The sequence below is a fragment of the Zootoca vivipara genome, chromosome 14 (genome assembly GCF_965207765.1).
Source record: "Zootoca vivipara chromosome 14, rZooViv2.hap1.1, whole genome shotgun sequence".
Lineage (NCBI taxonomy): Eukaryota > Metazoa > Chordata > Lepidosauria > Squamata > Lacertidae > Zootoca > Zootoca vivipara.
Window position 1 is genome coordinate 34,127,087 of NC_142597.1, and position 14,709 is coordinate 34,141,795.

General features: G+C 50.4%; 1 protein-coding gene and 1 pseudogene across 3 annotated transcripts; one reads left to right on the forward strand and one right to left on the reverse strand.

The window, feature by feature from the left end:
* Positions 1–1,216: 1,216 nt before the first annotated feature.
* On the reverse strand, positions 1,217–3,355 carry LOC118097109 (exosome complex component RRP4 pseudogene; annotated as a pseudogene). Of its 2 annotated transcripts, none has more exons than XR_015946984.1 (2): positions 3,094–3,355; positions 1,217–2,875 (listed from the first exon to the last, which is right to left on the reverse strand). The product of XR_015946984.1 is annotated as an exosome complex component RRP4 pseudogene, transcript variant X1 (transcript). The 2 variants fall into 2 exon arrangements; XR_015946985.1 differs by having other exon boundaries at positions 1,217–2,865; positions 3,094–3,200.
* PRKRIP1 (PRKR interacting protein 1) lies at positions 3,215–14,330 on the forward strand. Its single transcript, XM_035140128.3, has 6 exons — positions 3,215–3,372; positions 9,890–9,968; positions 11,285–11,385; positions 11,780–11,865; positions 12,541–12,608; positions 13,634–14,330. The coding sequence occupies exons 1-6, from the start codon at positions 3,256–3,258 to the stop codon at positions 13,747–13,749; spliced, it is 567 nt and encodes a 188-aa protein (XP_034996019.2). The 5' UTR covers positions 3,215–3,255; the 3' UTR covers positions 13,750–14,330.
* The last annotated feature ends 379 nt before the right edge of the window (positions 14,331–14,709 follow it).

The following is a 14,709-nucleotide window of genomic DNA, read 5'->3' on the forward strand; positions in this document are numbered from 1 at the left end:
TTTGGTGAGACGTAAGTGGCCACTCTATGCAAAATATTAGTCAATGTGAGAATAGACCTCAACATTCAATTTCGCAGGGCTGAGTCAAAACATTTAATTGATGGGTTCCACCCAAAGCTGTGAAAAGGTCACAGGCTGTTATGTGGAGGAAGTAACATCTGGCCTGAACACTGTCTGGTCCATGGGCACTTTTGCCACTTCCTGGTAGAGGTTTGCATGCAGATCGTGTTGCACCTTTCAGCTGCCAGGAAGCAGCGGTTGCTGCTGTGCTGCTCATGGCAGGCCAAGCACGACTTCCTCCATCTGCTGCTATATCCCCAGGGGTTTCGCTTGCCCTGCATGGAGCAATTTGTAAGTGGAGCCCCTTGGAGGCTGTTGCATTGCTCATTTTGCTAACCCAAGTGCAAAAAGAGCAATCATTCTCACAATGTTTCACACACATCATTTCCTTCTCCCAGATAATTTCCCAGATAATTTTTAAACAAAAAAATACAACCAACACAATATTTTCCGTTCAAAATAGGGTATTGCTGCCCAAATTGTGTGAATTTTGTGTATGTACAGCAACAGTATGTATCACTGTGCAGAATAATTCTCTTATTGGAAAACCATTGGTCCTATTCTGGTTTTTAGAACGTTAAGATTTCATCCAGCGTCGTTATAGCGGTTAATGTGTAGGACTAGGAAACACGGGAGACCAGGGTTCAAATTCCCACTTGGCCATGAACTATGGATGTCACCTTGAGGTCTTTGGAGAAAAATGTGGGATCTAAATGCTACAAATAAATACCCCCGCCCCGGGGTTTGTTCAGGGTTTTTGGACAAGTTCGGTTTTTTTGGACAAGTGGTGGCTGCGTACTGTTGTAGTTGCCATATCTTGCTGTGATTTCAGCACATTTTGTTGCCTTTAGGGTGGATTTTTCAACTGCTTTGTGCCCACATGGACATTTGTACTTTAGATGTTGAGAGCCCTGCCAAGGGCTATAAAGTGGTTGGTTGGTTGGTTCAGGAGAGAGAGATCATGAATTAATCTATTTAAAATATCACTTAACTCAGCCTCCTTTAAAAAAAAATACACACACCACAAGCTCTGCTTTCCTAGGTTATAAAGGTTAGGTTGTTGCTGAAAGCGAAGGGACTCAGCTGAAAACTCCTGCTGGTAGCGCAGATTAAAACCAGCTAAAATCTGTGCTAGTGTAGTAAGATGGAGTGCAAGTTTTTTTAAAACAACAACTAAAGTTTATTGAAATATCTCCAGTAAAAAGAAAGAATCCCCCCCCACACACACACATAGCTTGAAGCATCCACAGTATCACAGGTACTTTTTACGATGCTGGCTACATGTAGAGCAGGCATCCCCAAACTGCAGCCCTCCAGATGTTTTGGCCTACAACTCCCATGATCCCTAGCTAAGAGGACCAGTAGTCAGGGATGATGGGAATTGTAGTCCAAAACATCTGGAGGGCCAAAGTTTGAGGATGCCTGATGTAGAGGAATGTGATGCTGTATTTCGACTAGGTCAGGGGCTGAGGAAGCAGTAGCTATTGAGAAACTGTTGGCCTCCTATCCTGCTGGAGCCCAACGTATCAGCCCCTGCAGGTAGTACAGCTGGTGGTTGGGGGTGTGTGTGTGAACTGTAGTCCAGCCTCATTGGGAGGGCCACAGGATAACAAAGGATACCAAGATTCTTAAGCAAAAGTTCTCATAGTTTCCACAGTCCCCCTTTTTTCTATTTGGTATGGGATTTGTAATGAAATCTCACACTGGCGGGGGGGGGGGGAACATCAGGGAGGCTAGATCCCTGAAAGGACCATCACTGCCTCGCCACTTTCCCTCTCCAATCACCCCTCCAGTTCCAGCAGTCTCTGAAGCGTCTCCAGCACAATCTTGTCCATCACCTCTGGCTTGAGAAGGTCCTTGATCTCATGAGAAAGGGAGGCCTCGTAGCAGTAGAGGATGCTGGTGTCATAGAGCATCTGTTTCTGCGCTGCCAGAGCCACAACGCAGTTCTGGAGTCGGGAAATCACTTCACGGTCAGGCAAGGGCACCGGCTCCAGGTTGGTGACGAATCCCCCAGGCTCCTCATTCTTCTGTTTGGGCGTTGGGTAGATCCAGATGAACCCATTGTTGCCAAGGATAACGGAAGCCCCACAAGTCAAGTCATGGAAATGGGTCTTCTGCCGCTTCACGAGGGAAGGGGACACCTGGACGAGCACACCTTGGCCAAGCTTTCCATATTTCAGACTCCGTGTGTGCAGTGATATAGCCCCATCGGAGAACACCGCCTGGACTTCTGCACTGATAAGGTCCCCTTCCTGCAGGTAATCTCGCATTGCCAGTTCATCCTCTGCTGAACGCCGCCTCAGCTCCCCTCCTGGGAGATTGATGGATGAAAGGAGCAAGACAGAATCCAGCCTGGAATTGGTCTCGACTTTCCACCGTTTCTGCTGAACCTCTGTAATTCGTCCAACCACAATATCACCAACTTCACCATTGTATCTCGTTTTCAAAGCTTTCACACAGACCAGCTTGTTCACCCTGTCCACAACACCAGCCACAGAGGCAACGAGCTTCTCGTCTCCCAGGTATGTCCCGTGGCCTCTCATGTATCCTGGGTTGGTGGTGATGGTGTCCCCCGGGGCCACCAGGTCCTTGTCCCACTCGCCCGCCCCGCGGGAGAAGCTCTGAGACAGGCGAGGGCGGGGAACCGGGAGCCGCACTTCCACAGATGTCGCCGGGGCCAGTGCTGCTGCTGCTGCAGCTTCCGCCATTTTGACTGCTTCGATGGAGGGCAAGGTTACCACTTAAAAGTGCAATAGGTCTCTGTGACACCATTTGTATATCTCAATGCTGTGGTGCCAAGCCCTGAGCTCTCCTGAGGATAAAAGAAGCAAAACTAAGCCTTATGTTGTGTGAAGGATAATTAAATTTGGCATATAAAGAAAAACAGAATGCAAAACAAGACTGCGAAGGATTCTGGGAACTCCCCCCCCCTCGCATCGCCTCAGAAGCGACGCTAACCCGCATTTAGAAAGAAAAACCCAACCGCCGTTTCTGGCCTGTTTTTCGCGCCCTCATTAATATGTACCAGACCTCATGAATATTGCCGGAAAGGAGGCGGAGGGAAGGGGCGGAGCCCCGGCCCGCCCTTTTCGAAAGATGCCTATATGACCGTCGCCCTCCGTGACGTCATCGGTCGGGGCCGCGGCCTTTTGCGCAGGAGAAGGCGGAGGGGAAACCAAAAGGGGGGGCAGGATGGCGGCGGGGCCGACGCGGCCCTCCCGGCCCCGCAAGGAACCGCAGCCGCTGGTCATTCCCCGGAGCGCAGCGGACGAGCAGCGTCTGAAGCTGGAGAGGCTCATGAGGAATCCGGTGAGGGGGCGGGGCATAAGTGTTGGTGGGCGTGGCTACTTATCCCTGCTCCCACCCCTGCAGTGTAGGCACTAGGGCGGATAGGTGAGGTGGGGAACCCCCCCCCTTTCTTTCCTAAGTAACTACCCTCTTACTCAGTTTACTTCAATGAAGAGGTAGACCGCCTCCCTTTTATTTCCTCTTTTCTTTTATATTTGGCGGTCCTGATCTGCTGTCACCAGGCTTGCCCGCTAAAATATTTTTCCCGCCCCCGATTCCTAGTTAACTTGTATTTGCTTACCCACAAGGGGAATCAAGTGCAGGTAAGGGGGAAATTCCACACACACACCCTCCCCGCTCCTCTCTCATAATACTGGAACCTGGGTTTATGTGATGAAGCTGGTTGGTGGTAGATTCAGGACAGACGAAAGGAAGTACTTCTTCACACAGTATGGAATCTGTGGAACTCACTGTCACAAGACGTGGCAGTGGGCACCAACTTGGAAGGCTTTAAAAGGAAATGGGGAAGCTGATGGAGGATAAAGGCTGCATCATGGCTATATTCTACTTCTAGCGTGAAAGAAAGGCAGAGTGTCTCGGAAGATCAGTTGCTAGGGAACAACAGCAGAAAAGTGCTATCACGCTCATGCTGTGATCATGGGTGTCCCAGGGGTATTTTGTTAGCCACTGCAGGGAAAGAGGATTCTTGGCTTCTAGTCTTATTCAGCAAGGCTCTCCTTATGTTCCTATGCCACAATCCTGTTGATCCCTATCCTTACCCTATGCATTTGCATTAATGCTAGACCACTCATCAAAATGCTAGACTACTCATCAAAAATGATGGCAAAAACAAAAATGAAGGAATGAGAACTTTAGAGGTCTGGGAAAATAGAACAGAGTTTGCCTGATGCCCCAAAAGTGAAACAAGTACCGTGTTTCTCATATTTTAAGGCATCCCCAAAAAATAAGCCATGACAGGATTTCTAAGGGTTGGTGAAAAATAAGACATACCCCGAAAATAAGCCATGTCGTGTAGCCCCGATCGAGCGAGAGGCGAAGGCGCGGGACCCAGCAGAAGCTCCCTGCCTGCTTCCCCGAGCCGTCGCGCATCGGGGGACAGAGCCGAAGATCGGTGGGCTTGACTTGCTGGGCTTGACAAGCCCGGGAAACAGCGCCCGCCGATCTTCGGACCTGTGCTGTGTGACAGGCAGGGGTGGGGGGAAGCGGAGATCGTTCTCCGCTCTCCCCCCACCCCCGCCTGTCACCAAAGATCGGCGGGCGCTGTTTGCTGGGCTTGACAAGCCCGGCAAACAGCGCCCGCCGATCTTCGGACCTGTCCTGTGTGACAGGCGGGGGTGGGGGGGAAGCGGAGATCGTTCTCCGCTCTCCCCCCACCCCCGCCTGTCACCAAAGATCGGCGGGCGCTCCTTGCTGGGCTTGACAAGCCCGGCAAACAGCGCCCGCCGATCTTCGGACCTGTCCTGTGTGACAGGCGGGGGTGGGGGGGAAGCGGAGATCGTTCTCCGCTCTCCCCCCACCCCCGCCTGTCACCAAAGATCGGCGGGCGCTCCTTGCTGGGCTCGACAAGCCCGGCAAACAGCGCCCGCCGATCTTCGGACCTGTCCTGTGTGACAGGCGGGGGGGGAAGCGGAGATCGTTCTCCGCTCTCCCCCCACCCCCGCCTGTCACCAAAGATCGGCGGGCGCTGTTTGCTGGGCTTGACAAGCCCGGCAAACAGCGCCCGCCGATCTTCGGACCTGTCCTGTGTGACAGGCGGGGGTGGGGGGGAAGCGGAGATCGTTCTCCGCTCTCCCCCCACCCCCGCCTGTCACCAAAGATCGGCGGGCGCTCCTTGCTGGGCTCGACAAGCCCGGCAAACAGCGCCCGCCGATCTTCGGACCTGTCCTGTGTGACAGGCGGGGGGGGAAGCGGAGATCGTTCTCCGCTCTCCCCGCACCCCCGCCTGTCACCAAAGATCGGCGGGCGCTGTTTGCTGGGCTTGACAAGCCCGGCAAACAGCGCCCGCCGATCTTCGGACCTGTCCTGTGTGACAGGCGGGGGTGGGGGGTGGGGAAGCGGAGATCGTTCTCCGCTCTCCCCCCACCCCCGCCTGTCACCAAAGATCGGCGGGCGCTCCTTGCTGGGCTTGACAAGCCCGGCAAACAGCGCCCGCCGATCTTCGGACCTGTCCTGTGTGACAGGCGGGGGGGGGGGGAAGCGGAGATCGTTCTCCGCTCTCCCCCCACCCCCGCCTGTCACCAAAGATCGGCGGGCGCTGTTTGCTGGGCTTGACAAGCCCGGCAAACAGCGCCCGCCGATCTTCGGACCTGTCCTGTGTGACAGGCGGGGGTGGGGGGGGAAGCGGAGATCGTTCTCCGCTCTCCCCCCACCCCCGCCTGTCACCAAAGATCGGCGGGCGCTCCTTGCTGGGCTCGACAAGCCCGGCAAACAGCGCCCGCCGATCTTCGGACCTGTCCTGTGTGACAGGCGGGGGTGGGGAAGCGGAGATCGTTCTCCGCTCTCCCCCCACCCCCGCCTGTCACCAAAGATCGGCGGGCGCTGTTTGCTGGGCTTGACAAGCCCGGCAAACAGCGCCCGCCGATCTTCGGACCTGTCCTGTGTGACAGGCGGGGGTGGGGGGGGAAGCGGAGATCGTTCTCCGCTCTCCCCCCACCCCCGCCTGTCACCAAAGATCGGCGGGCGCTCCTTGCTGGGCTTGACAAGCCCGGCAAACAGCGCCCGCCGATCTTCGGACCTGTCCTGTGTGACAGGCGGGGGTGGGGGGGGAAGCGGAGATCGTTCTCCGCTCTCCCCCCACCCCCGCCTGTCACCAAAGATCGGCGGGCGCTGTTTGCTGGGCTTGACAAGCCCGGCAAACAGCGCCCGCCGATCTTCGGACCTGTCCTGTGTGACAGGCGGGGGGGGGAAGCGGAGATCGTTCTCCGCTCTCCCCCCACCCCCGCCTGTCACCAAAGATCGGCGGGCGCTGTTTGCTGGGCTTGACAAGCCCGGCAAACAGCGCCCGCCGATCTTCGGACCTGTCCTGTGTGACAGGCGGGGGTGGGGGGGAAGCGGAGATCGTTCTCCGCTCTCCCCCCACCCCCGCCTGTCACCAAAGATCGGCGGGCGCTCCTTGCTGGGCTTGACAAGCCTGGCAAACAGCGCCCGCCGATCTTCGGACCTGTGCTGTGTGACAGGCGGGGGTGGGGGGGAAGCGGAGATCGTTCTCCGCTCTCCCCCCACCCCCGCCTGTCACCAACGATCGGCGGGCGCTCCTTGCTGGGCTTGACAAGCCCGGCAAACAGCGCCCGCCGATCTTCGGCCCTGTGCTGTGTGACAGGCAGGGGTGGGGGAGAAGCGGAGATCGTTCTCCGCTCTCCCCCCATCCCCGCCTGTCACCGAAGATCGGCGGGCGCTCCTAGCTGGGCTTGACAAGCCCGACAAACAGCGCCCGCCGACCTGTGCTGTGTGACAGGCGGGGGTGGGGGGAAGCGGAGATCGTTCTCTGCTCTCCGCCCACCCCCGCCTGTCACCGAAGATCGGCGGGCGCTGTTTGCTGGGCTTGACAAGCCCGGCAAACAGCGCCCGCGTGCACTTTATTAAAAAATAAGACATCCCTCAAAAATAAGCCATGTCGTGTTTTTTTGAAGAAAAAATTAATATAAGACATGACTTATAATATGAGAAACACGGTAGGGTGGGAGTTTGTTAGATCGGATGGCACAACACAATATGAGTCTATACTCTGAGAGTGTCCATCTGCAGATTAGCTTAATACCTGGGTAGGTTTATCATACAAAGTTGAAGGTGTTGGTGCCCTCATCCCATCCTGTATAACCAGGCCCTTTGGCAGTGAGTGTCTCCTCCTTCTGCCTTTGTCTCCTCCTTCTGCCTTTGTCTTTCTTGGCTTGCATGTACATACATGCATTTACAGTATACCTCTTGTTGCGTTTGCTTCACGTTGCGGCTTTTCAGGTTGCGAAAATGGCAAACCCGGAAGTGTATACTTCCGGGTTTCGCCGTGTGCGCATGTGCAGAAGTGTTATGCACACTTCGCGCATGCGCAGACATGTTCTGCGCTCTTTGCACATGCAGAAGCGCCGCTCTAGTTGCGGACTTTTCAGGGTGCGAACAGCACCCCTAAATTGATCGTGTCTGCAACTAGAGGTACCACTGTATTGAACAAATTTATATGTTGCCTTTCGCCTATTTACAGTAGGTCTTTGAGGCAAATTACAAATGTAGTTTGAATCTCATTGGTTTTGTACTTGGTGGGAGTGGGCATCATCCTATAGAGCTTACAGCCTAGAACACTCCGACAGACTCCTGTTGCGCTTTTGCCTACTCTGCAGGACTGAACAGAGCTCTCTAGCGTTTATGCCACTATGGCAGCATAAAAAGAGAAGGCATATATTTAAATGGTCATCCATATATATATACGGTATATATAATATTATATATGGTCGCTTTTCTGTGCAGATGCCTTTCCAAACTGGTGTGCAATCAAAACCATCGAAAAGATACAAAGAACAGCAATGCAAAGTTTTAAAACTACAACTCAGCAATAAATTTCTTTTTAACAGAGCCAGATACAAACTTATTCACCCAGGCCATCTCTCAGCTAATAAACAGCATGCCTCAAAGGCCAATTGAAGATTATAGGTCATTTCAAAAAGCCTGCAATTTGGAAATATCCGATGGAAGGAATTTCCATAGCTGTGAGGCTACCATAAAGAAGGGCCTCTCCCACATGGCCACCCACCTTATCAGGGAGTTGGGAACTTGGAGAGCCTCTCCAGGCAGATCTTTAAAAGTGTGGGCACTTACAACATAGTGCATGTTGACTCTGAAGTAAAGGCACTTCCAGGCTGTCATTGTTTTCAGGTGGGATTCAGCCACATCCTGGCAAGCTCAGGCTGCAGAAAGAAAGCTGATGTGAAGCTTTTGTGCAACAAAACTGCTTCCGTGAAAGATCAGAATTAACTGCTACAGAAAGTGACGGGAAGATGCATTGAAAAGTGTGTGATAACACTTGCTTTGATGCAATGTGGTCTAATCCCCCACGCCAACATCTGGAGGTGACTTGAGTATACACTTAATGAGGCTTACTCCCAGAAGGGAACTGCAGTCCTGTGTTGTTGTTGTTGTTGTTTAATCGTTTAGTCGTGTCCGACTCTTCGTGACCCCATGGACCAGAGCACACCAGGCACTCCTGTCTTGCACTGCCTCCCGCAGTTTGCTCAAACTCATGTTCGTAGCTTTGAGAACACTGTCCAACCATCTCGTCCTCTGTCGTCCCCTTCTCCTAGTGCCCTCAATCTTTCCCAACATCAGGGTCTTTTCCAGGGAGTCTTCTCTTCTCATGAGGTGGCCAAAGTATTGGAGCCTCAGCTTCAGGATCTGTCCTTCCAGTGAGCACTCAGGGCTGATTTCCATAAGAATGGATAGGTTTGATCTTCTTGCAGTCCATGGGACTCTCAAGAGTCTCCTCCAGCACCATAATTCAAAAGCATCAATTCTTCGACGATCAGCCTTCTTGATGGTCCAGCTCTCACCATAAAGTCCTGTGTAGAACATGCTTTTAAATGTGCATTGCCCTGAACACTTTGCGCGTGTAGATTCATAAATGGAATTAAATGCATAAATTCCACTTGTGTAGTTATTGCAGTGAGTGCTTGTGGAGAAGGGCAGGGAAGAGCTTAGTCTCCTATTCTTCACATCCTATCTCATTCTAGTGCCTTTACTCATAAGTAACTTTAATCCTGCAGTTCCCATCTGAAATCCTTTGAGGGAACACACATCTGTATATGTGGGGACAGCTACCTGACCTTACTCTCCTAAGCACGTTCAGCAGAGATCTCACCAATTCTGTCCATTACTCTGAGCTGCTGTGTGTGTGTGTGCGCGCGCATCCATGCTTGTATGTATGTACGTAGCATGGAATTGTATTCAACAAGAAAACATGTTACTTCATTATATTCACACACACACACATAGAAAATAGGTTAGGGTGGTTAATACCCATTCTGAGCGCCTGAGCCAACACTTGACTGGTTTTGCTGGCAGGAGGAGAAGAAAGAAAAAATTGGATAAGATGCAACACTAGGGCAGGCAGAGAAGTGCAAACGCCCCAATCCAGCACCCTGATGGGTCCCCAGTCATCAGATCAATCATTTGCTACATGGGGTAATAAGAGTAGATAGATCAGTTGAGGAGAGGGGAGGTCTGTGTGTGACCTATATGTACATGTCTGTGTTCTTTGTGTATATGTGTGTGAGAAGGCCACAGCCACCCTGGCATGTGATCCCCAGAGGGTGGCCAAGACTGAATATAGCCCTCAGATCAAAAGGGTTTATCACCCATGATATAGCTAGTGTGACACTTTATTGTCTGCAGCCAAATGCCCAATAAATTCTTGGGTAAAAAGATCAGTTCTGTTTTCCTTAATGTTCCCACTTCTGTTTAGATCCATGCTTTGAAGAATTGCTCTCTCCTCCTAGAGAAAAAGTGTCATAGTATTGCTCATTTCTTGTTGCAGGATAAGACAGTTCCAATTCCTGAAAAGCTCAATGAATGGGCGCCCCGTCCGCCTCCAGAATTTGTCAGAGATGTTATGGGTAAGTAGCTATTTTTAGGTGGCTTCTTAGCTTAAGCACTGTGCTTCTAGAGGAATGTGCTTAATAGGGAAGGGAAATAGATGAGGATTGAGTAGTCATAAGATATGGGGCTTGAAACTTTGAAGGGGGTGAGGGGGTGTTCTTGAAGTCATCTTGCCCTTGCCATATTAGCAACTATTTTTCACTGGCCTTTGGGTGATTAGTGATATGAATCACACTTCTGAATCTGCACAGTTTGAAATCATGTGTGATGTTTGTGACTATAAACAGAGAATCAGAAGAGAGAATGAATCAGGCTCTGAGATGTGTGCACATTTTAAAAAGTAATGTTCACACTGGCACTAAGAGATGACGAGAAGCATCATAGACAAATGGGGTTCCAAATCTGGGTCTTCTGTAGCCAGAGCTCTGTGTATCTGTCATGATCCTACAGGAGTGTTGCTTTCTGAGAACTCTGGTCTTCACTCTAGAAGAAAAGCAGGTTTCTAGCCCGCATGGCTGAAAAGATTATCCTTCAAAATGGTCTATTGAGATCTAAGAAACCAGAGGAGTTGCTGGATGAATTTTCAGATGCCTGTAGCCAAGGTCTTTGTGTCCATCATAGCTTCTTAACCCTCACTGTGACTAATAAAGCTAGAATAAATATGCAAAATACTAACATTTAGAAATTTTGTTCAATTTTGTTTAATTTTGTTTAACCATATGCAGACCCTTCTAAGCAAACTGAGCTGCACCGCAACGTCCAGCAATTAATAAAGATGCAAATTTGTGCTTTGTCTTTATAGCATGGTTTATACACAATCCCATGCCCATGTGTAAATCATAAGCTTTCCCACTGTGCTAGGGAGCATTACGAGCCTGTATCTAGACAACGAATATTTGCCTTCCTATAATTGTTACAACAAACCAAAGGGGAAAGTGGTGGTAGCACTTGCTATGTTCCAGCCAAAGGAAGGGCAAGGAGAAAATGGAGCGAACAAGGTTTCTAGGAGTCCCCAGAAGCAAGGTCCCTATTGTGGCTGCTGGTTTCCCAGCAAGCTTTCTGTGTACATTTGGTAACCCCCCCCCCCCCCCATATATGAAAAGGAGAATTTCTTTTCGGGCTCAGACTAATTTCCTACTTGTATGAAATGCGATCAAGCCACTAGGGGAGCTGCCTTGCATAGAGTCAAGCCTGCCCTTGTTCATCTAACCAACTATTGTCTCCTCTGACTGGCAGCAGCTTTCCCATCGCCTGCTACCTGAGATCCTTGGAGGCACCAGGGTTCCCACATGCACATGCTCTGTCAATAAGCTGTGACCCCCTTCCTTGGCAGGTTCCAGTGCTGGGGCTGGCAGTGGGGAATTCCACGTCTACCGACATCTTCGCCGGCGAGAATACCAGAGGCAAGATTTTATGGATGCCATGGCTGAAAAGGTTGGGTGATTCCTTTGGCTGACCGTTTCTGAGTTGTTGGTACTGCCTCCTTCCCTACAGACCCTATCGGGTGTTAAAATCAGTAGAAAATTACCTCTTGTTAGTTGTGCCATCCTCTGAAGTTTGGGAGTGGCAGCCTGGGAAAGGGCATTCTCTGCAGCAGCTCCTAGGTTGTTGAATTGCTTCCCCAAAGAGGTGTGTGTCTGCCACTTCCACTCTACAGTTTTCATGGAATGCTGAAGATGCACCTCTTCACTCTGACCTTTGCACCTGAGAAAGGTGTTTTCAAAACCCACCCTATTCCCGTGACTAATTTGTTTCAGCTTTTTAAATATTAAACTGTTGCAACCCGCCCTGGCATTGTAATGACATGTTCCCTGTGATTTTTTTGCAGCAAAAGCTGGATGAGGAATATCAGAAGAGGCTAGAAAAGAACAAGATTGTTGCGGAAGAACAGACAGCCAAGCGCAGAAGGAAACGGTGAGGTCAAAGTTGTACAGGAAGCCTAGGGAAACAGGATCCAGAATGAGGGGAGGCAGGAAGGGTCAAGGGCAATAGTTCAATATGTGTTTACAGTCCAAAATGACCAGACTAGAGGTTCTTCCTTAATATGTAGCATGGAGCTACCTATCTTGTTTCCCCTTAAATAATTGCAGGCGCAGGGTGAGGAGCAGTTCTTGCCATGCGAAGGCAGCATGTGTAGACAGCAGGTTTGATCTCAGCACTGTCCTGCTGTGATTGGCATAGAGGTCTGATTTTCCATGTGGCTAGGAGCCTTAGTGGGGGAAATCTCCATTGACAGAAAAACAGGATACGTAGCTGCCAGTCCTATGAAGGAATAATTCCAGTTTTTACCTCTAGGTGGCTGCATGTCCACCTCTCTGCAGTTCCTGGAAACAGTTCCCTAGAGAGGCAAATTTCATCCTACCTCTAGGATAATTTGGGAACAGACAGCAGTTCCCTCCTGGTAAACAAGGCAAACATGTTTCAAAGCTGTTCACATGCTCTTCCATCAGCAATGAAATAGGTTGGTTTCCAGAGCATTAAGAATTGTGTTTGAGCAACTGCACAGCTCAGTTCTCCTTTTGCTAGCATCAGGAATGTTGGGGCAAAGGGCAGCTTGTTCATTTGGAGCATTTAATTCTTGATTTACAGGCAGAAGTTGAAAGAGAAGAAAATGCTGGCGAAGAAGAGTAAGCTTGAACAAAAGAGCGAACATGCAGGTAATGTGAAAACACATCTTCTGGAGTTCAGTCCACCAGGAAACTCCTTCCGTTCTCAGGTCCCCACTGAAATGAGTTGAGCTTCTGCAGCTTGTGCTTGCATCAAGATCTGGGTATCTTCCAGGGAAGTCCTTTGGGATTTTTTTAGGGCAGTAAGACCGAAAGACAGCACAGCTCCTGATGAGAGAGAAAGAGGTTGCATAGAGCAGCCTTCCCCAACCCAATCCCCTTTTGGACAACAATTCCTATCAGCCCCAACCAGCATTGATGGGAATTGTAGTCCAGAACATCTGGAGGGCACCAAGGCAGTGTTGGAGGATCAGAAGCTCCATGGACTCGGATGAGTTGAGGCAAAGCAGCTGCCCCCACTGCAGGGTCAAATAACTCTCAAATATCTGCAAAGCCAGGGAAGGAGGAGCTGTTCCGTGTAGTAATCCTAATTCTGGATGGCTGAGGCAATGGGAGGACTGTTGCTTCAAGTTTTTGTTGGGGTTCACCTAAGTCTGTAGGAAGGGGAGGCTGTAGAGTTCGCAGCCCAGTGGGGAACATGACTTTTGATTCTTGAAATGGGGAAGAGTTGCCCAATGTTGTTGTCTCTACCAGTCTGAGAGAGTTGGAGAATTAGGAGGATTGTTCCTCCCTAAAACAGGCCTGCCAGAATTTGTTGGACACCAACTCCTATCACCCCTACCCAGAGATGGGAGTTGTACTTTGGCATCTGGAGGGTCACAGGTTCCACATTCCTGGCCTAAAATGTGCCTCGCCATTTTGGGGGAGGCAGGGAGAAAATAACTGCCTTGCCTTTGCTGGGGGAGACCAAAAAAAACCCTCAACTGTAAGCGGCCAGCCATACCTCTGGAAGCTCACAAGCAGGCCAGAAATGCATTTTATCTCCACCATCTGATCCACAGAGCTATCCTGCCTCTGAATATGATGGTTCCATTTATCTATCAGTCCATGATATTATTCAGTTCTTTCTCCCCTCAAGCAAGTAGCCTGATCATCATGTCTTTTACCGGCTACAGATTCCGACCATTCCCCAAAGCAGCAGACCAGTGAAGAGGAAGAGGAAGAGGAAGAGGAAGGTACTTCTGAGGATGAGGATGATGCTGAAAAGCCCAGCTTCAGGATGAGAAGATGATGGTGCTGACTCTGAGGCTGGTATCCAGGTGCTGTTGAAGAGCCTGGCGTCTCAGTTGAGCAGGCTCTTCTGAGCTGTTTCAGACCTACATCGCTGCAGAGGTGTGCCATAAGGACCCCACAGGGGTTTCGACATCGGAGCCATGTGAAACGAGAACCTCTTCCAAGCTTGTTTCTGTAGCTGCTGTGCAGTCTGCTTACAGGGTTTCTGGGGAAAGATGCCAGCATCCTGCCCCTGTGGGCCGTCTTGTTCTTCCTAGCATTGCTCCAAAGTGGTGTCTCTCTCTCTCTCTGAAAGCTAATGCTTTATCCATCTGTGTTTTCAGGCAGACCCTTTCCCCCTGAGAGACCCAAGTACACAAATGGGTTTTCGTGGCCTTTGCTCTCAGGCAGAGAGTGATCTGGCTTTTTCTATAATGGAACTTGACACAAACTTATTCAGGAATTTGGGTTGGGGTTGTCTTCACATTGCTGCTGCAAGAGTTGGTTTGCCAACACTGCGAGGAGCTCGCTCTCTTTGTTTCAAAAATGTGATGTAAAACTTCTGCCCTAAAAGTTTGTTAATAAAAGGGGGACACCTGAGTGTTTTCTTGCCTTTTCATGATTGCTGTTTATATTGGACAAATTAATGGTGAAAGAGAGAGAAGTGAGCAGAGGGGGGGTTGCGCCTGTCACTCAAAAATCTAAATACACCCACTGAGCCTAAAAAGGTTGGCGACCACTGCAGTGTGGTATGGAGGCTCCCAGGATGGTGCAGAGACCTCCCAGAAAAGCTGAGTTTTGAGAAGGGACTTCAAGGATGTAGGTGTAAAGATAAAATAGGTATAAAAGGAGAATTCCTGGATGCCAAGATCCAAGTTTGGGGCAAGAGCTCTTTGGCGAGAGAACATCAGCAGAGATGTAAAATCACAAAATATGCAACAAAGTAAAGCATGGAAATATAGGCTGTTAGTCCTTTAAA

Bases quoted from the DNA above. Each gene is read 5' to 3' on its own strand.
- PRKRIP1 (XM_035140128.3), top strand. From the start codon at position 3,256: ATGGCGGCGGGGCCGACGCGGCCCTCCCGGCCCCGCAAGGAACCGCAG. The intron at 11,386-11,779 runs GTTGGGTGATTC...ATTTTTTTGCAG, and splicing joins TGGATGCCATGGCTGAAAAG to CAAAAGCTGGATGAGGAATA. The intron at 12,609-13,633 runs GTAATGTGAAAA...TACCGGCTACAG, and splicing joins ACAAAAGAGCGAACATGCAG to ATTCCGACCATTCCCCAAAG.